The 21,900-nt window shown below is 44.7% G+C and overlaps 3 protein-coding genes and 2 pseudogenes across 5 annotated transcripts; 1 reads left to right on the forward strand and 4 right to left on the reverse strand.

Moving 5' to 3' along the window:
- Positions 1–356: 356 nt before the first annotated feature.
- On the reverse strand, positions 357–2,589 carry LOC147972088 (uncharacterized; annotated as a pseudogene).
- Positions 2,590–3,792: 1,203 nt separating this feature from the next.
- On the reverse strand, positions 3,793–10,501 carry LOC125509874 (transport inhibitor response 1-like protein Os11g0515500). 2 transcript variants are annotated; one of them, XM_048674900.2, is made up of 4 exons: positions 10,320–10,501; positions 9,304–9,815; positions 6,729–7,224; positions 3,793–4,749 (listed from the first exon to the last, which is right to left on the reverse strand). In XM_048674900.2, exons 2-4 carry the CDS (start codon positions 9,753–9,755, stop codon positions 3,988–3,990), a joined length of 1,710 nt encoding a protein of 569 aa, XP_048530857.2. In that variant the 5' UTR covers positions 9,756–9,815; positions 10,320–10,501; the 3' UTR covers positions 3,793–3,987. The 2 variants fall into 2 exon arrangements, with proteins under 2 accessions (XP_048530857.2, XP_048530858.2); XM_048674901.2 differs by having other exon boundaries at positions 10,299–10,501.
- A 37-nt stretch (positions 10,502–10,538) lies between these two features.
- On the forward strand, positions 10,539–12,304 carry LOC125509875 (Ribosomal protein L31). Its single transcript, XM_048674902.2, has 3 exons — positions 10,539–10,675; positions 10,851–10,928; positions 11,871–12,304. The coding sequence occupies exon 3, from the start codon at positions 11,880–11,882 to the stop codon at positions 12,087–12,089; it is 210 nt and encodes a 69-aa protein (XP_048530859.1). The 5' UTR covers positions 10,539–10,675; positions 10,851–10,928; positions 11,871–11,879; the 3' UTR covers positions 12,090–12,304.
- Positions 12,305–13,662: 1,358 nt separating this feature from the next.
- On the reverse strand, positions 13,663–14,520 carry LOC125507150 (F-box/LRR-repeat protein At3g03360-like; annotated as a pseudogene).
- A 3,286-nt stretch (positions 14,521–17,806) lies between these two features.
- LOC125509876 (uncharacterized) lies at positions 17,807–20,207 on the reverse strand. Of its 2 annotated transcripts, XM_087521291.1 has the most exons (3): positions 18,545–20,207; positions 18,297–18,452; positions 17,807–18,215 (listed from the first exon to the last, which is right to left on the reverse strand). In XM_087521291.1, exons 1-3 carry the CDS (start codon positions 19,367–19,369, stop codon positions 17,835–17,837), a joined length of 1,362 nt encoding a protein of 453 aa, XP_087377417.1. In that variant the 5' UTR covers positions 19,370–20,207; the 3' UTR covers positions 17,807–17,834. The 2 variants fall into 2 exon arrangements, with proteins under 2 accessions (XP_087377417.1, XP_087377418.1); XM_087521292.1 differs by lacking the exon at positions 18,297–18,452.
- Positions 20,208–21,900: the final 1,693 nt, after the last annotated feature.

Genomic DNA, 21,900 nt, shown 5'->3' on the forward strand with positions numbered 1-21,900 from the left:
TTCAGGAAAGCCTGGTGGTGCTGTCATATCAGAATTTTCTGTCTCACCTATGGCTGGCATGGTAGCTTTGCCTCCCTGAACCTGAGTGGTGTCAGCGGCAGTGTGTTCAGAGCTTGTAGGAGCTGCCTCAACAGGTAGATTCACAGCATTCAGTTGATCCACAGTGATATTCATACCCTCCTCATGTACTTCTTTATCAGAGTTTTGAACTGCCTTCTTGATGCAGGGAGTAGAATGGGACATGAGTTCAAAGAGCATTTGGTCTTCCATAGTATCTCTCTGAAGTTGATCAGTATGTTGAGGTGTTGTTACCATGCTGGGCTCAGGTCCCAGTTGGGCCTGCAGATGAGGAAGTATCACATTATCTCCGTGGACAGTAGGTGGGGTTGTTGGGCCTGTTCCTGGGCTGGACCATTTGGCATGGCCTCCAAATTCAAATCAGGTAGCTCATGCAGTTGCATATCAGGAGCAATAGGGCCATTAGCAGAGGCAGTAGAGTTGATACTGTTGTTAGATGGCAACATAGAAAGTGTGATACTACTGTTTGCTTCCATAGCTGGGTTATTGATCTCCTCCATTGTCTCCATAATGTCATTCAGAGCCAAAAATTCTCCTACATGTAACTCATGATCTGCTCCTTGAGGCATAGCCCAATGCCCCCAACCTAGCATGTGGTCCTATTCCTCTTCCATCTCCATATCTACTGGGTCATCATGCTCATGGTCAGCAACATTAAGGGAAAGTTGCAGGTTAAGCTGAGGATTATGAGGTGGAGCAGGTACCAAGTGCTCATCAACTTCATGTTGTTGAAGTGGACCAATGAAATGATTATGCTGGTTTGGATGGAAATTGGCTTGCTGGGGGAGTGAGTGTGGGTTGCCATGAGGCTTCACAGGATCTTCATCAGCTGCTTTAGCTCCCAGGATCTGATGCTGGAGTATTACCACTAGCACAGTCAGTGAGCCAGTCTGGAAATCATATCCCTCTCCTATGACAATGCTATTAGGAATGTCTCTGAGCTCCTCCACTCTGACCTTCACCATCATATTGGCTCTGGTACTACGCACTCTGTCCCACATTAGAAATTTACCAAACTTACTAACTGCATTGCTTACTTCTTGGATATTTCTTCTGTCAAATGGGTAACCACATAGCAAAATCCAAGCATCTATGTTGAGTACCAAGCTCCTCCAGTTCATTCCTCTGTCATGCTTTTGAAATATGACATGGACATCCGTGAACAGATGCGAGCTACGGGTAACCATATCATCTATGTTAAAAATGCTACTGAACTTGACATAGACTTGACCGAACGGACACAGCTCAATCTCAGTGAATCCCAGATGATGATCAGCCAAGAAATCAGATAGTACCTCTCTGACGGTGTTGAATGCCACTGGGAGATTCGGCATCGGAACGATCGTGGCAATCGCCCACTCTTCATGAGTTGCTGGCGCAGCACCGGTGATGACTCGAATCCGAGCCGGTCTGCCAGCTACTTAGATGCTATGGTGGTTCGGTGGCAGGACAGGGGTGGGGTCGAATGGGAAAGCCGCCATTGTCGACGGGGTCGATGTAGGGTCGGCCGCCGCCGACAACAGAGAAGAGGAAGTAGGATTTGGTTGGATTGTGGTGGATTGGAGACGAAGAGAGACGGAGTTTGGGAAGAGCTGAGATTGTGGCAATCGCCCCGGGATGCCTGCCGGAGAGAATTAACTGGTATTCCCTGGTTGGTGGGTTGAATGACCGCTTGATTAGACACAATCACGGAAATAGTGGCGGGTTGCCTCGGAATCGCAAACGTCTGGCTAGGTGGTGGGCTTTGCCTGGGGATTGGGTTGGGCCTGGGTTGAGAATAGCAGTCGTGTGCCATGTGGCCCCATCGCTTGCAGGCCCGGCATTTAATTCTATTTGTGCAACTGGGCCGGATGTGGCCCATGAGAAGGCACCGGACACAGAACAAAGAGCCTGATTTTTGAAATTGCGATGATCCCGCCCTGTTGGTAGTAACTGCCAGAGTAATAGCATTAACTCTAGTGATGTGATTGTGTCCCAGTGATCTAGTTTGATTATGGGTGATCGGATCTGTGCTTGATGATCTATGATCAGTGGAAGATGAATCTAGATAGATCCTTGGAGATTGCAGAGCCTGGATGTAGGACTTCCTAGGGTGACGATGAAAGATGTGCGTCCAAGCATCTTCTTTTTCTTTGAGGTATTGATCCAATTCCCAACTGGAATTAGGACCACCGTTGCCCCAAAGTAGGAAGTTGATATTCGGTAGAGGAAGAGAGATGTTGCCTCCCTCGATGATCGAAAACCCCACTTCTTTGGAGGAGACAAAGAATTTAAACGACCAATTCTGAGAAATTGGACCTTAAAAAGTGATGCTCTACCTCCAAAACAAGATAAGAGAATAGTGATTAATGATTCTTCCGTGAGTCGGATTTGTGATCGAGTGAACTCCGCAACCAGGAGGAACTCTTCCATGTCTTTGCCTTCCTCGTAGTTGATTGGCACTCCCCATTTTCTCCAGACTTCCACGACAAAATCTTGACCAATTTCGAAGTTGAAATCAGCTAGGGCCATGGCGTGAGATAGTGGATCGAAAGGCTTGGGATCAGAGCAGGAGGTGTGGTGGCGAGTGGATGCTGGGGCCGGAGTGGCCACCGGCTGCTAGGAGGTGGGAGCGGCAAGCTTAAACAACTGCTTGTTCGTCGTTCCAAATTAAAGTCCAAATCAACAAGTTCTTTTGACATTCAGATCAACAAGTTGTGCGGCGTTTCCATGGCGATCAACATACTCTCTTCTTCCTTTTCTTGTGCTTCTTTTTCTGGATCAACAGGTTCTTTTGGTGCTCAGATCAACAAGTTGTGTTGCGTCGATCAACAATCTGACAAATGCATCTGTAGAAAAAAGAAAGGATTTTGCTTCACGCCACATTCTACGAAATTACTGACAACTCATTCTCTGATCACTAACAAAGGAAGCATGCAGATTCATCAGCGGTGTGTCTAGGGCACATCTAGATGTGCTCTAATTATTGCACATCTAAGTGAGTGAATCAAGCATAAAGAAAAAAGAAAAAAGAAAAAAGGAAATATCCACACAAATCTCGACGTAAGATCAATGACATAGGACTTAGATGTGCAATACTTATGGCACATCTAGATGTGCTTTAACAAAACTGAAATTTAAAAGCCAAATTAACAGACCCACTAACCACGACAGCACATGTAATTTACAGCGCCGAGAGGAATCCAGGGGGCATCACCCCTCGGGCCGGCGAGTATCCTCAACATACAGCTTCTCCACCTTCTTTGCCTCCATCCGCCTCGCCGATGACCTCGACGTTGAGGCCTGGCATATTTGCTCAGGGTGATGCCGCGCATGACGACATCCAGAGCGAGCGCATCGCCTCGTACCTGTGCATGCCTGCAAGAACGGCCGCTCCTCTTCTTCCTTCCGGTACACCCACCTCCCAACCCAACCCAGGCTGAAGTGCCAGCTCCCGTCCCCCGCCACTCCTGACGGTGCCCACCAGAAAATTCAGACCCATGTGAAATAGCAAAACCATCGTCAAGAACATTGAAATGAAACCGTTTCATTCTTTTCATTGGCTCCAACCAAACACCAAGATGAAACCATAACATTGCGTTCCACTTCTTCTAATAAAGAAAATAAAAAATAAAAATAGCATTCCGTTCCACTTGGTTCAGTAACCAAGCACACAGTAACAGAACAGATCAGCTCGTTGCGTCACAAACAGTTCAGCTATACCGCAGTGCAACCTTGGAAATAAGGCCTAGATCCATATATTATGCTGTGTTGGCCACACAAATAGCACTTCGGAAGACTAACCAAATTCACAAGACTGGTGCCCGCTTCAGAGTAGCAGACGTAGCATAAAAGTGCGACAGCACCGAATTAAGTTCACACAAATAGGAGGGTCTAGGAAAACCCAGCAACTACGACGGTATAAGTAATTTACAGTGCCGAGACGAATCCAGGGGCATCAACCCTTGGGCCGGCAAGTGTCCTGTAGACATACAGCTTCTCCACCTTCTTTGCATCGTTGGCGCCTCCATCCGCCTGGCTGATGACCTCGACGTTGAGGCCTGGCATGGCTGCCGCGAGGGACCTGCAGCCACCCAGGGTGATGTCGCACGACGACATCCAAAGCGAGCGCATCGCCTCATACCGGTGCATGCCTGCGAGAAGCGCGGTGTTGCCAAATGGGCAGTTCCTGATCTCCAGCTTCCTGAGATTCTTGCAGCCATTGAGCACATAGATCATGCCATCATCACTATCTCCTGCAAACGAGACAGAGAGCGTCTCCAGCCTCTCGGCGTACATGCCGATGTACAGGAACACACTGTCCGTGAGAAGGCCAGACATAGATAAGCGCCTGAGGCCCTTGCATGACCGGACGATTGCCCCAAAACCCTCGTCCAGTGGCTGGCCTGTCACGGCATCTACTGACCCATGCAGGCAGATATGCAGTCTGAAGGACGTGATTCGCGAGCAGTTCTTTGCCACCGTGATCAGAGCAGAATTAGTCATTCGACGGCAGGAATAGAGAACAGAGTTTAGCTTCCGACAGCCTGAAGATACTGCAACCAGCCCTTCCTCTGTCACACCAGTGCTTATTAACACATTTGCATTCGCAGGAAATACCCTCAACTCTTGCAGCTCCAGGCAAGAAGAGGCTACAACCTTTAATCCTGCATCACCAATGTGATCTAGTACCTACAACCATTAAGCTGAAGTGAATTATAACATTTTATAACAAGAAACAACCAGCAAGGATGAAACACAAATGAAGGAAACATAAGAAAAACAAAGGTATACTCTAAGAATCCTTTTACCAGAAGTGTTCCACTATAACTATTGAAGTAACCTTCCAATACTAGTTACAGAGCTGTTAAAACACCCACAGAAGGACCTTCTCTGGGATTAGAAACACTCACACAAAGATACGTTGAAACACCCAAAAGTATGTCACCTCTTTGTGTGTGGTTTGTGTGGGTGAGCGCGTTAAGTAACACTGACAATTAAGTACAATAGCTATTAGACAATGTTTCCCTAACATCAATCAATCCCATATCAGTTATTACTAAATCATCATTTTGTCTTTGGTCATTCTCAAAATACAGTACTACGTTGACAGAATTTTCACGCCTACAACTTTTCCTTGTGCACAGCACGGCCAGAGATGCATACTATAAAGTATAAACCGCTGTAGCATTACCAAAGATGCCAAGAGAGATAAAAAAGGGTGTACTTCCAAAGTTCGCTGACATTTTTAAGATTATTATATCTTGCCACATTTGCAGGGTCTGATATTTTCAAATGTCTATACTGGTACAAACTAGTAGATCGTTAAACAAGTCAACAGATACGTGTGTTCTTAACTTCTTATGCAACCTCTGTCAAAGAGTAAGGGTGCGTTTGGTTCAAGGAATATCCTCGAGAGGCTAGGGATAGCCCTTTTTTTGTATGGCTATCAGGCATTTGGTTCAGAGTTTTGGGTGGTTGGGGATAGCCAGATTCGAAGAATATTCCCTGAAAAACGGGCTGAGCGGAGCCGCCGAAAAGTGGCGGATATGGGCAACCACCCTCGCTCTCGCTCGAAGTGGTACACCCCATCTCATTTTTCCTCTCTCTCTCTCGCATCGAGCGATGGCAGCCGCTGCACAAGATCTAACGACGCCATGGCTGCTGCTGGTGGTGGCCGGCAAGTCGTGTGCGATGGCGGAGCGCACGGCCGTGGTAGAGCGCGTTGGGGCAGCTGGATTTGGCCAGCGGTGAAGCTCGGGCGTGGACAGGGAAGCTGAGTGGTGGACTGGTGGTGCTGTACAGGAGTGCGCAGCCGCCGACAGGGACGCCGTGCATCCGCCTGACGGCCTGAGGTCGGGGCACAGGAGCTGCTCCTCTGCTCCTTGCTCTCCTATCTTGCATTGTTTTTCTTTAGGCAATCTTGCATAGTTAGTACTCCACGAGCTGCCATGCATAGGAGTAGATCTGATGCCATGCATATATTTGTTTACAGTGAACACGAGCTGCTCCTTGTGTTCCGTTTTCTGTTGATTTTCTCTTTACAGGAGCAGCGAACAGAGCGCACAGAGGCGGCAAGCATTTGCTCTGAATTTTACTTGATGAATATACTATCAAATTTAGATGGATTGTTCGTGAATTATGTGCCCTGTATACTTATTCACCTTCGGAAATATGATTGTTCTCCATAAAAAAATAACTGACCACCTCAAAGAAATAAGATTCTTGGAACAACCTATCCATCCATCATCCCTCAAACCAAACATCAAATGGCTATTCTCAACCCTTTTTCATCCCTATACAACCAAACAGAAAAAATGGCTATCCCTAACCGGGTGGTTGGGGATACCCTCAACAACCCAAACTGATCCCTTGAACCAAACACATCCTAACACATAAGAAGTTGAACTAAATGTATTTTGTGTGTTAAATTTACAAAATTCTTGCCTAATAAGTACAACTTAAAACAGCATATTGGGCAACATTACTTGCTAATTACACTACAGCAGGGTTGACAAAAGTAGAACTTTCATATACGTAAACATCTCATTTCATAGGCTTGAAGTGAAACAACACAGCCAACAAAGTAAAGCTCTAGTAACTGCATAAAGTAATTTAACATAACAAGAAACAGACTAAATTTCCCTACCACCAGTGCTACTAAGCCTTACCCACAAGTGTCGGAGATTCTGACATTGGCGAATAATTCCAATAAGATCAACTGTCCGAAACATTGGAGCATAGCTAAGGTTCAAGCATGTTAGGTTCTTGCAAATATATTGTATTATTGGAGTAATCCAACGTGGAGAATCCCAAAAGCCAGATAAACTATTCAGAGAACTGCATTGTTGAATAGCACTGTAGAGACTGGGGAGTGCACCAGCATTATTGCTTTGAGCAACCAATCCTGTACCTAAATCCACCAGCTTAGGAGCGGAAGTAAGAATTTTGGCTAAAACAGCTGGTGGAACTGCACGATTTAACCTTAAGCTTTTAAGATTTGGACTCCTTGCAACAAGACTTTCCAATGCATTAGCACTCACTGCTCCATCCAAGCAAGCAAAATTCAAGGATTCTAATGATGTCGAAGGCTTGGGGAAACAACTAAACCAATGACGGCCTCGAAACTCCACCTGACTCCCTTGTAAGTCAAGTTCCTTCAGAAACCTATAATGAAGAGTTTACAAATTAAGTAATATGACTTGCAATTACCGAAAGAACTTTTCTGAAGCAACACTTAAAAAACTGAAGAGAGGTCGAGATTAATTAATCTTAATAGAACAGAACATGTGTATGAGACAATAACTTCTAAGATACACAATTTTGCCAGGTATTAACATTCTAATTGTTATCAAAATAATCCGGTTTACGAATGACATCATTGTTGGTGACTACTGATGCAAACGACCTACCAGTTCTACAGAAAACAAACGGACAGTGCGCAAACTATTGAATTTCCTTAAAGATGGTATCACCAAATATATGTCACATAAATTATAATAATCCAATCTGGAGTCACATGGAAATGATGCTTTATGAATAGACATGAGAAAATATGTAAATATGACTGGAAGTGTAATAATAGCTGTAACTGTTAATAATAAATATGAAACAATTTTTAAGTGCCTTACGTATGGGCTTTACAAATGTTATGGGTGGAGATCAGAACGTGGGGCCTTGGACCTACACTAAGTGGGCTGCACAATGCTAGTAACAACCATGTACACCTAAGATTAATGAGAAGATATTTTCCATTATCTTATCTTTCAAGCTGTGAGAACCGAGCGGTGTTCGGTTGGCTAGAGCACACACCTGTGAGCTCCTCCACCCACGTTTGAGGCGCAGCCTCCGCAGGTGCCTCACTTTTACCTCAACAACGCACAGTTTAGCGAGCGAACTGCCCCCTTTAACCACTCCTTTTTATCTTTCAAGTTGTGATCTCCAGGTTTCGTTGTGTGAGACTAAGGAGTTTCATTGTTTAAGAGGGCAGGCTCACCAATATACGGTGTGCCGTATGACGCAGCAACTAAAGAATGAAGAACCAAATTTGTTATCTCCTACAAAGTCCATCGCCAGCACCTAGGATCTGACTTTGCCCCAACCAAGCCGACACTGCCAGTACAAGCTACCCTTCGTTAGTGTTTACCCTGTTGCGTACATTGGTACTAAGGTTTTAAGTTTATATTGCTGAAATTCCCTAGCCTTAAATAAATACCGATCGGTGGGCACATGGAATCCACCCACAGAGATACGTACCAAATTATGCAACTACAGTAACAAGTTTGTGGTGAGTTTCAAAACTTAGTAAAAAAATATGTACGATGATTATGGTTAAGAATAGTGAATAATTACCATTATTTGCCTAATTAAGAGTTGGTAACACTTCAAATGTGAGCCCTTCAAGAGGTTGTGGGAGTGGACGTACAACCCACCACCTAGGTTCAAGTCCTCACAGACGTGAATTTATATTCCTATATATACTGTAGGGGTTTCCATGATAGTTTTCTTTCAAAAAAAAAGGCGAGCACTTCAATTATATTGATGGGAGGATCGAGAGACTCTAGACCAGGCATATTTGAAATTGGTAATAAATTACTGGTGAAAGAACCGTCGAGTATTCTAATCCTCCTTTAAACTGGAATGATATGACATAGCCAACATTACTACATTAGTGCCTTCCTCTCTTTCCGATGTTCTGGTAATGCCACATTGCTATATGTAAACCACCGACAGTCCACATATGTCTTTTAAAGTTACTGGTGAAAGAGCCCTCAAGATTCCACTTATATAAATGCAGCATACCAAACTTTTTTATATTGATCACATCTCAAAATGTATATGCAGTCATGAAGATTATATAACACTGGAACCATGAATTGCCCCAATAGGCAATGCATTCACAATCTCTTAAATAAGTTCGCACAAACTGGTTTGAAGAAACATCCCTTAAAATAAGACCTTTCTTTAATAAACTGAAGTGCATCCACAATCTCAATCATTATTGTTTATCAGAACTCATGGAAATGGAGATAGAGCAATGCCAACTTACAAGGACTTATCAAGGTTTTTCTGTAGGATCATTCAAATGTCATTGATAGTTTCTCGGTTTCCATTCTAAAACAAACATAACATAAATTCGGTATCCAAGATTCAAACAATTGTACAAGGAAGACATCCACATTCAGTAGTCAGTACTATTATCATAACATGAAATGTGAAAGACTTCCAAGCTTGTAGCATTCTGACCTGCAATTGGTGGCAATAGTAGCAAGGCCATCAGTGCTGAACCCCTCACAGCTAACAAGGACTAGTGATCTCAAATTGGGAAATGAGTGAGCAAGGTGATTGAGGCAACCATCAGTGACAACCATCCGCTTCAGGCGGAGCTCTTCAAGGCCAGGGCACGCACGGGCACACGCATCCACCCATGGCTCCGCTGAGGCACCCCACCCCGCAGGGACAAGGTTGAAGTCAGCAAAGCGTGGCTTGCCCTTCACGGTCAGCGAGCGCAGGCAGGGGAAACGCGCGTGCACACGCTCTGGGCGCACGGCATAGCAGTTGGAAATGAACACGGAGCGGCGAGTGAGGCCCTCGATGCGGTACCACGCGTGACACACGAGAGATGCAGCATCGCGGTCACGGTGCGACGATACGAAGCCAAGGATGTGCTCCACCACTTCATCTGGGAAGTAGGGCATGTTGCCGCCTCCCAGAATCCTAACAAGCCACAATTAACTTTTACAGTTTCCGGCCGTGACCTGTTCACAGTCACACAAGCACAAGAAACAAAACATTGTGTTAGCACTGGGTACCAATTAACTACCATTTGCTTGAAATTGGTACTGTACAGGCTGATATATGATATATATTCATACTCAAATAAGTACTTGATCATAAATTTCCAAGAATTAACACAGTTAATTAAGCAACAGTCGCACGAATTTTTTGCATCTTTCCATAAGTAGAAGTGTTCGCAAGAAAACCACCGAGCACGACCCCCCCCCCCCCCTCCCCCCAAAAAAACCCAGAGATGTCCTCCGACCGCACACCCAAAGAGTGCCATGGGGTTGGGCTGGACTGGAACCCCAAAATTTCCTCTTCTTTTTCTTCCGGAAAAGGAACCCACAGCTATGATCAGCTCAACAAGCAGCGAACGAATCCGCATGAAACTAGATGGATTAAACTCCTCACAGCTCACAGAAAGGAAAGAAAATACGAGATCAAAACCATCCGGACAGTACAAGCAAGTTAGGGTTCGTCACCAGCCCCCGTCCGGACGGATCGGCGGTCCAGCGGAGCGGAGAAGCCGTGGAGGAGGAGGACGACGGCGGCGACCGTGGAGTCAGAGGAGGATCCCTTGGAGGCGGCGTTCCTCGGTGGAAGGAGGCCTGGACCCGGGGGCGGGTGCTCGGCCGGCGGAGTGCGGAGCGCGACGACCGTCAGAGTGCTTTGTTATCATCGAATCGTTTTTTATTCGCTTTCTTATCTCACCCACCCCGCCTCCCCTGTCACTAACAGGTGGGCCCTCGCTGACAGAACCCTCTCCAGCGCCTCTCTCTCTTTTCCTCGAGTCACCACCAGAAAGAGCAGCGGCGGCGTCCGGCGGCGCCGCGGCGAGGTGCTGCCCTTCTCCTCTCTCTCGCCCCCTTTCCCTTGGGGCTCCTCTGCCCCCTTTCATTCGGACGTCCCCATGGCCATGGATGACTGACGGCAGCGGCGGCGGATGCCCTCTCTCCCTGCTCTGGTTCCCCCGCTCTCTCTCCCCTGATCTGTTTTTCCTCTCTGGGCTGCAGCGCGAAGGAGGACAGGGACGAGCGGCAGGCCGGCGACCAGCAGCACCCCTCTCTTCTCCGTTGGTGATTCCTCCCCAGGTACTGTAACCCTAGCTGTTCGATCTGCTTGTGCATGCTGATCTGAAGTACTGTTCGTGTGCGGTTTGTGTGTATGCGATGGCTCGTGTTTATGCCCTGTATAGCATGCTTCTTTATGATTGGTTAGCTGCAGTTCCGAGGACAACATACTTCAGTTTTGTGCAGCGCCTGAATCTAGCTGGCCGGCGCGCCCTCGATCCCGCCCATCCCACTGGCCGGCGCAGCCACCCGCTCCCCATCTCGCCCATCTTCTTCTTCCACATCTTCTTCCCCTTCCTCTTCCATCTTCTTCCCCCCTTCCCTGGATCCCCCTTTTTCTCTTCTTTATTTACTTGCCCAGGCAGCCCCTTCTAAGTTCCTCCTCTTTCTTTGTTCCTATTCTTCCCCTGCTCTCCATGCACATGAATTTACTGACCACAGATTCATCTTTTGCAGGGTGTGCAAATATTATTTGGGGTCGTCCTACATTTTTAGAATATTTGTTATTTTTATTGCTATATGATCATTCAATTATACTTACTCATTGTGTAGATTTTGATTTGATGCATAAAGCACAAAGCATAGGCAATTCCATAGTTTGTCATCCGAACATGATTTGGTATTGAAAACCCATTGAGATTCCAAGGCCCAATTTCATGAGCATCCAAACATGTGAATTCGTATTCAAGTCCATTACAGTTTCCTCCCTGAATTGGAACTGAAACCAATTCAATACGGAGGCCTTCAATACATACATCTGAACACAGCGTGCATGTTGAGCATGATTTGCGTGTAATGTTGTTTTAGGGAAATCATGGTGAATGCTCCTGATGATTTTGTAACTTATGCGTGTCTGTTGAGTAAATGGATGTTTCTTCCATGGTTAACATCTGGAAACTTGATAACAATAGATATGTATTACTATTCACCCCTTTTGTCTGACGACCTTGTGTATGCTTCCAGGTTGGAAGGATGAGGAAGGGACTTCATCCCCAGATGCAGTGGATCTCGTACGTGACGCAGAGCGGCAGGCTGATCAACATCATGATGACCAAGGTGAACCACACCGGCAAAGTGTACCACATGAGGGCGAAGCGGCAGATGGCTCAGAGCCTGGGGCAGATCGCCAAGTTCAAACGCCGATACGAGCAGGAAGCGCCGGAGGAGAACCAAGACAAGTAGGGCAGTGCTGTTTGCAAAGGAGATATACATTCTCCTTAGCCTTAAGCTGCATCATCAGATTTTAGTTAATGAACTTTGTTCGTGGAATTTTGTTTCCATTCTCAGGGATAATGCTGTTTAAACCTCTGCAAGTTCGTGTCACTTGCATGTTGGGATTCTCAGAGCCATAAAACAAAAGGAAATTTTGAAGCCAATTAGTTTCTGTTTTCGCATCAGTTAATGGTTGGGCATGACAACGTGTCTTTGATTTAGTTCTGTTTCTACTGTATTGCTAGTTTGTTTCAGAACATGCCTTTGAGAGGTCGACTGGTATTGGTATTGTTGCTTGAAATCCTTGCTGTACTTGAGAGATCGATGTGAACAAAGCTCAGCGGTTCTTGTGCTGCTTACCTTGCAGGCTTTGCACAACGTGAGCTTCTGAGAACTGAGTTCAGCAACTTTGGTTACTTCAAGATGATGATGAGTTTTGCCGGGATGATGATTGGCTAGAATTTGAATTAGTTTAGCCTGGAGGAGGAAGATGAAGAGAAAACACAATTATATGAGAACATTTGGTAAAACATCCATCAGTAAAACACACTGGCCTCATCTACTATCGTTCATTTCCTGGTCATTTTCCAACGTGAAAATGAACAAAATCTTGCGTAACAGCCAGCGCCTGCTCCTTTTCACCACTTTGTCTGTCTACATGAAACATTAGCACAGTTTCACATCATAAAAAATTCGGCACTTGTGTTGTGATAAATTTTAAGAAACAAAGTACGGCTATCAAATTTCACACAACACTCGTTGGCCCATTCTGATAATTTGGAAATAACGCATCATAATTCATAAACAATTCACTTTGGCATGATTCAACATTGCACGTTGCTAATTAGGCATCTAAATGTTATTTTAAAAGGCATATACGTGTTCAACAGCATGGCACCGACTACAAGGCTCCATGACTTTTAGCATGACTCTTGAGGGAACCTTCCCCTCGACGTGTGTTCTGATAGCCGAAAGCGCCCTGGGAGCCTCCATGAGGATATCCCTCCCCATAGGGAGGCATCTGTCAGGTGGGGCCCAAGTGCGGATACCACTCCCTGTATAGTACGCTCTCCGATATTTATTGACGCTACATCCTCCAGAACTGTGACAGCCATGAATGGTGTCCAAAGTGAGGCGCTCCAGCAATGACGCGTTCTCCACAATGTGGCATGTTAGCTCAACCAAGCTCTTCGCGGAACAAAAGCCGACGATCGTCATGCTCCTTAGGTTGTTGTGGTGGTGTTGCGGTAGCTGCTTCAGACACGAGGAATCCCCGATAACTGAATCATGCTTCATGTCAGGTTGTCGTACCTATAGACAAAGCCAAGATGCTCGCATTAGCGATTCCATAATTGACACTAGGTATGATTGCAAGATGAAATGTAACTTACTTCAAAGATGAAAGTCTCCAGGCAAGGACAAGCTTCAAGAAATGAAACCAGAGAAAGGTAATCATAATCCGGTGAAATAGATTCATCTCCAATTAGAGAAATATGCAAGTACTTGAGGCGGCGGAATTTGCTAGGTAGCATCGGTGTGCTGATCATCTGCATACAAGGCATCTAAGATTAGTTATATGAGTAGGCACGACAACTGTTATATCCAAACAGCTAGTCTATACTCATCTAAACTTTCAGAATATACCTCACTAGCGAAGGATATGACAAGTCTTTCAACAATTGGCGCATAGGACAGAAGCTTGGTACGAGCATATGCAAGACATAGCTGGACTGACCGAATTCTAAACACTCCATGTCTACGTTCTTTACTTGCAATGCACTTTTCCATGAAATCAATACTAAGCTACCTTTGAAGTGAAAAGTGGAGATATTTGGAGCACCGATGTCTATCACTTGCAGACTTCTGCATAGAGACACTCTCAGGAACGTAAAGCCGCTGTAGCACACGAGGTACCTTCAAGCAAACGATCTCACGGCAATTCAGGAGTCTCAAAAGCTCCAATGCGGGACAATTGGAAAGAAGGCCCTCTAGCTCATTGTCAGCAATCCGTACATTACTCAGAGTCTCAGACATAACCGTGTCAAGCTTCTCCAGCAACCAAGCTCAGCAGTGGGATGGAAGGCACATATGGCTATGTGAAGATACCGAGTTGAGCTTTTACTCCCATTAAATAAAAGCGAGCATGGTAAATTGTATGGTTCCTTAGGAATATGAGGTAGATAAATCTCGAGTTCTTCAATTCCTGCTGTAACAGCAATATGAAGCCAACTATTAATATTATAGGAATCAACCTTGTTACACTCAACAAGTTCAAGTCTTAGTTTCTTCATGCCAACGCCTGAGTGGTTTTTAAGAATATGATCAACTTTGTTGACGAGATCCCTTGTCATTTCATCCTTAATGAAACATGTGATGTAAACAAGCAGGGTAGGACTATTAATAAGCAGGGTGAGACTATTAACTGAAACATGTGATGAAATAACAAACGAACGAAGCCAGGCAGGAGCGCCTGCAGTGCCTGCGAAAGCCCAAGGGGGCGACCAGAAGACAAGCGGGCAGCGTCGAATTGTTTTTTCTCATTTATTTTTGAACTGCGGATTTCGTTTCATAAAAGTGAAGGATTTTTCTACAAAAGTGCACGACGTACGACCAGAAGCAATATTATTAGGTAAAGATACCACTGTCACTTTGAGAAAATGGGCTATGTGGACTATTAGGACAATTTCAATAGTCGTATGACGCAGCATCGAGCGGCATCTCATATTTCTTCGGCAATTTCTTTTGATTTTGGGCTCGCTAGACGCATAAGACGAGGAGACAGTCAAATGAACGAATCGATAGATATTTTTTTACTTGATATATCTTTATCTTTAATTTTTAACTAATAATAAATGGATTATTGATTCTGACGGCACGTCAAGAAAATTGCCTCTAAAGTTGCCATGAATTACTCACTATGCCATCCATAAGTCAACAATAAAATGTTCTGTTTTCATTTTACAAGTCGCTGCACCGAACATGGTTTTACCCAGCGGTCCACAATTTGCTAATAGCATGCTAGTAGTCATTGGTGATTGCACTTTTTTGTTTATTTTTTAATCAAGCATATTTAAATATTTTTAAAATTATCCATATCTTTTTAATCCTAACTCGAAATCTAGCATATTATATATGAAAAATTCTCAAAAAACTGTGTATAATTCAAATATGCTATCATCTTGCATGTTAATCATTTCTAAAGTTTGATTTAGAATGCAATCTTAATTAATACCTTTTTATGAGGTATTTTGAAAATGACTATCATATATCTTCATATACCATTTGAATTAGCACAAAAGCTATTATTAGCGCAATAGGGGATGTTGATTCCAATCAGCTACCATGTGCTAAAGGTTACAACAAATATATAATTATTCTCTTTACTTCGCACAGTGCACAATAACCGATCCATATACAATGATGTACACTAGACTACTAATATGCTTGCAACTAAATTAAATCTTGATTTAGATTACAGTTGCAAACACGTATATCAGAAAGAGAAAATGGTGTGCACAAGTTATCGTTGAATACTAAAATGTAGTACTTCTCTATTTCCATCAAAAATTATTGGGAGGAACGACAACAAAGGCGTTCGGGGAACCGACTAGGACTCGATCTATATATACCTGGTGAACCGGTGCAATCTGGATCGACCCGGCTCCCCATTTAATCCCCCTCCAAGACGTCCCATCGCCGCAGTTGGCAGCCCTCCGACGCCTCTCGCGCTCAAGGCCGCCCGCAGCCCTCCGCCGCCACCCCGCGCTCATGGCCGCCCGCAGCTCTCGGCCGCCTCTCGCGCTCAAGGCTTGCGGCAGCCCTCCGCCGCCTCTCGCGCTCAAGGCCGCCGGGAGCCCTCCGCCGCCAAGCCGCGCTCAAGGCCGCCGGCAGCACACCGTCCCCAACCCGCGTCTCTCAAGGCAGCTCTACCATGGGTGTGCCGTTCAGCGACCCCACCTTCTTCTCCTTGGAGCAGGCCAAGGCGTTCGTCGGCTGCAACCCGAATCTCTCGGGGGCTCAGATCACCGTGAGCGGCGTACACGTGCGGGACGTGTCAGCTATGGTGGGTTTGCTGAGCGAGAAAGAGGAGAGCTATGGATGGGAGATCGAGAACTGCCATCGTCTGTACAGCGAGGGCAGGAAGTTTGCCGTATTTGTGGACGAGTACGAATCTCTTGTGCGCGATGCGCTAGAGGAGATTGATGGCGCAGGATCTGTGTCGGCCAACACGGCCAACAATCTCGGGTATGAAGCGGCAAAGCTCCTGCAGCTCGTCAAGGGCGACCCTACCCTCGACTACTTTCGCGGGTTCGCCCAGTTTCTGGTCCGCGTCGGCGACGCCGCTTTGGCAGAAGTTGCCCCGGACGCGGGCGCGCTACGACGACTTCCCTGAATTCGAGGAAGACTTCCCGGTTGATCCCGAGCCGGTGTCCCCTCCAGCCGGCGGCGCCGACGCCAACTGATTCTTCGACGCCAATCGTGTACTGATTCTTCGACGCCAACCATGTACGTGTATGGAGTGAGAACTTTATATCTGTCTGTGCAATGTCATAGCATGTATGTTGTGAGGTCAGATCTTCCTTTTAGGGTTTAGGGTTTAGGGTTTAGGGTTAGGGTTTAGGGTTTAGGATCACCCATCTTTATGCAATATCATACTAGCATGTATGTTGTGAGGTCAGATCTTCCTTTTAGAAGGTCAAACTTTATTAACTCAGTGCAATGCATGCTTACCAGATGGGTGATCTTTACATCTCGATCTTTATGCAATATCATACTAGCATGTATGTTGTGAGGTCAGATCTTCCTTTTAGAAGGTCAAACTTTATTAACTCAGTGCAATGCATGCTTACCAGATGGGTGATCTTTACATCTCGATCTTTATGCAATATCATACTGGCATGTATGTTGTGAGGTCAGATCTTCCTTTTAGAAGGTCAAACTTTATTAACTCAGCGCAATGCTTACCAGATGGGTGATCTTCACATCTCAATCTTTATGCAATATCATACTAGCATGTATGTTGTGAGGTCAGATCTTCCTTTTAGAAGGTCAAACTTTATTAACTCAGCGCAATGCTTACCAGATGGGTGATCTTCACATCTCTATGCAATGTCATAGCATGTACTGTATGTTGTGAGGTCAGATCTTCCCTTTAGAAGGTCATCATGCCTAAGGCATAACTTTATTAACTCAACGCAATGCTTACCACATGGATTAATTACTGCGATGATCTATCTATCACGTGGAAAAAACTGTTGGAGATCCATCAGTCTACCAAATTTGTTTCTTAAACAAAGTGCAATATATCCAATGCGGAAGGAGTTACGTTGTACGGAGTAATAATCAATTTCCTGTACTAATCTTTTTTTATTTTAAAAAGAAGAAACAATAAGGCTATGCACAAGGTCATTTGTTTTCTGAGAAAATACTATTCACAAAGACTACTGTATCAGGGATCGAGGAGTTGCAGATGTTTAGTTCTAGTTTTTACAACAATCGTTTTTTGTGTTTAGTTGATGCCTCAAGTTATAGCTTCTCTCAGATTTGTGGACAGAACAAGTGTTTTGTTTTTATGATATAGATATAATCATATTCTTACTACTATTTTAGTTTTTGCAGTTCCTGAAATGACATGCATTTCTCCTTGCTTGTACTAAATAAATAGCGCTATTTATTTAATAAACAACTCATCACAAACATTATAATTTTACATGATTAGTCACGTTCAACAACATGGCACCGACTGCAAGGCCCTGAAACATTTAACATAACTCTAGAGGGGATTATGCCCTCAACGTGTGTTCTGATAGCCAAAAGTGCTCTATGGGCTTCCTTGATTATATCCCTCCTCATAGGGTTGCAACCGCCAGGTTTATCGACCGAACAGCCACAAGAACCGAAACTAGTGTCCAATGTGAGACACTGAAGCGACGATGTGTTCTTAATGATATAAAGTGTTAATTCGACCATGCTCTTAGCAGAGCAGAAGCCGACGATTGTTACACTCTTTAGGTTGTCATGGCGGTGTTCTGGCAGCTGCCTCAGATGCGAGATATCCCCGACAATCGAATCATGCTTCATGTCAGTTTGCTGTACCTAAAATAGAAAGCCAAGATGACCGTTTCAGTTGTTTTGCCATAGGCACTAGGTATGCTTGCAAGGTGATCAGTAACTTACTACAAAGATGAAAGTCTCCAAGCAAGGAGAAGCTACAAGAAAAGAAACCAGAGAAAGGTAATCATAGGCCGATGAAATAGCTTCGTTTGCATTTAGAGTAATGTGCAAGTATTTGAGGTGCAGGAATTTGCTAGGTAGAGTTGGTGTACTGATCATCTGCATAAAGATGTCTCGGATTAATCATATCACGTATGAAAGCTGTTATATGCAAATAGCTACCCTATGATCATCACAACGTTAGAATGTACCTCATTACACGAGGATATGTGAAGCGTTTCAACATTCAGTACAGATGGCATAGGCTTGGTCTGAGTGTACCAGATAACGTTGGGCTGATATGAACACGTTATCCTCATGTTCTTTACTCGCAATGCGCCTCCAAATGAAATCTTTACCAAGTTACTGCCACCGATGTCAAAACTCGAGATATTTTGAGCGTTGCTCTCTATCTCCTGGAGCTTTCTGCATTGACCCGCTCGCAGGAAGCTGAGCAGCTGGAGCTGACAAGGTATCTTCACACGAACTATCTCATTGCATCTAAAGAGCCACAGTAACTCCAACATGGAAGAATTGGAAAGAAGGCACTCTAGCTCATCGTCCGTAATCAGCACATTAGTCAGCCACAACTCCTTCAACCTTCTCCAGCAATCAAGCTCAGCTGTGGGACGAAAGACACAGCTGGAGAGCTTAAGATACCGAATTGATTTTTCACTCCCACTGAATAAAAGAGAGCATGGGAAGTTGTACTCTGCCTCACTGATAAGAGATAGCAACATGGTGAGCTCTTCAATCCCTGCTCTAAAAGCAATGCGAAGCCAACTATTGAGATAACAGTGATCAACCTTGCGGCAACAGTAGAGATTAAGCTCTAGTTTCTTCATGCCAACACCCGAGTGATTCTTAAGAATACCGTCAACTTTACTGATGAGATCTCTTGCCATTTCATCTTTATCAATACCATTTCCATTCAAACCTAGTGTTTCCTTACTTAAGGTAAGGTTGCGACAGCATCTCCATGATTGCAGAAATGTGTGTGACACACAAGCCGCGCGAGCAGCCTCTCGTAATGGCATTAGGGCATGTATATGTTGATATATGTCCTGAGAATGCAGAAGCACAGAAAGGAGAAATGTATCAGAATATAAAAAGAAACTTTAATATTAATACTAAGTAATCGCAGCGAGTGGATTGAGGGCTACAAATGAGCTTTTGAGGAAGATTTTCCTGCAATGTTAATTACTTAGTATGGATATTGGTACAATTGCATTCTTACTTAAATTATGCATATGAAAATGAACAAGAATTATTTATTTGCATTTGTGCAAGTCAACATTCAGCACCCATGCAGTGATCGGTGATGCGTTAAACCATACAATGTGATACAATTATATGCAATAATCAAGTCAGTATGGCATCTAAACAAAAACATGTATATTGTGCACAGGGTATAAATAGTACTACCTCAGTTCCTAAATATAAGACGTTTAAACTGCCAAAACGTCTTATATTTAGGAACAGAGGGTGTACATATGAACATTTAGAGCCACAGACGTAGACTGCCAAAGCCAGATAAGAGAACAGTCTTCCATCATATGTGGTTCTTTTTTTCCAGAAAATTTGGTTACTACTACAGCGCAAGGTCTCAACATTGTGGCAGTGTAATAAAGCATTCCACAGATGCTCGGATTGTCAGAACTTGTCATCATAATCTTATACTCCGAATAGGCACACCTAGCATGATTCTAAGTTTGGTTGTAGCAGGCGGTAATCATATGCCAATGAAGAAAGTACTGTGGTGGTGGACTGGTACGAGCCAAACACAGCATAAAGTAGTAAAAACATAGCTATTCTTCAGGTTTATTTAGCTAGTAAAATTTTCACCAGTACCAGGTAAAAGTAAAACACACAATGGTATTTCTCGCTATGGACGCAAGCGGGCCGCCGACCATGAAGAGCACGGGCGCTACCGGCCGCCGCCGAGTGGGAGCCACGGGCGCTGCCGGCCGCCACTGGGGGAGCCACGGCCGCCGCCGCCCGCCGCTGGGATTGCGGTAGGTGGAAAAGGAGGCGGCGGCGCTGTCTACTGCGTGATGTCGTGCGTCAAGCTGCGAGGGCCACGCGTATTGGGCTAAGAATTGGGCCGATAAAAGGTTAAGGATAACTTTCTGTACGTATCACTTAGGTGTTTTTTTAGGTATGAAGTGGCTTGGGAGACATATGGAGATTTTCGAGATATGATCCATGACTCTTGGCCGGCTTGCCAGTCAAGCTTGCGGGTGGAGGAGGTTAAACAGAAGCTAGCAGAGCTCGCCAAAAAATTGAAACAATGGGACAAGGACACCTTTGGGTCAGTTAGAGCAGAAATTAAAAATCTGAAGAAGGAATTGGGGAGGCTATGAGATGATCCGGCGCGCGTCGGCCCAACCCATTTGGATTCCATGAGAGGCTTGTTGAAATGTACCACAGGGAGGAGATACTGTGGCGTCAGCGGTGGAGAATTGAATGGCTTACTTCTGGTGATAAGAATACAAAGTTTTTTCATATGAGGGTGAGCATGAGAAGAAAGAAGAATATGATCAAATCGATGTCCAGTGCTTTGCGCATTATGGTGGACGACCCCGTGGAACTAAAGGACTTGGTTTCAAACTTTTATAAAAATATGTATACCTCGGAGGGTGTAACAGATATAGGGGCTGTTTTGGAACATGTACCCCGCAAAGTAATGGCAAATATGAATGATACTCTGTGTGCTCCTTACACTAGGGAGGAGGTGAAGGTAGCACTATATCAGATGTTCCCTACCAAAGCCCCGGGGCCGGATGGATTTCCTGCTCACTTTTAGCAGAGGCACTGGGATGTATGTGGGGAGGAGGTGACAAATGCGGTTTTGCGAATTGTTAAGGGAGAAGACAATGCGGAGTGCATTAATGATACTTTTTTGGTCTTAATACCAAAGGTAATGAATTCAACCCTTCTCACTCAATTCAAGCCTATAAGTTTGTGCAATGTTCTGTATAAGATCGCATCGTAGGTGGTGGCAAACAGATTAAAACAAATTTTGCCAGACATTATATCTGAGGAGCAGTCAGCTTTTGTCCTAGGGAGGTTAATCACAGATAACATTATTTGTGCTTATGAATGTCTACATTTTATGAAGAGAAGAAGGGCCAAATCCAATAGTCATTGTGCGCTAAAGTTGGATATGATGCCTATGACAGACTAGAGTGGGATTATTTGGAGGCTATTATGATTAAGCTTGGTTTTGCATGGACATGGACTGATATTTTGATGGGCATGATCAAGTCGGTGTCCTTTTCAGTTTTGTTTAATGGAGAAAAATTGGACCAGTTTAAAACCACCAGGGGTATCCGACAGGGAGATCCAATCTCCCCTTACCTCTTCTTGATAGCAGCGGAGGGCCTTTCGTGCCTTTTGAAATCTGGAACTCAGTCATCGCATTTTGTGGGAGTACAGGTGGCTCCGACAGCCCCAGTTGTCAACCATTTTCTCTTCGCCGATGATAGCTTGCTGCTTTTTAAGGCGAGCGATGAGGGGGGGGGGGCTGAAGTATCAAACCTGTTGACTACTTACTGTAACGCTTCGG

Source organism: Triticum urartu, chromosome 5A (assembly GCF_056163025.1).
Source record: "Triticum urartu cultivar PI428250 chromosome 5A, HENAU_Tu73, whole genome shotgun sequence".
NCBI lineage: Eukaryota > Viridiplantae > Streptophyta > Magnoliopsida > Poales > Poaceae > Triticum > Triticum urartu.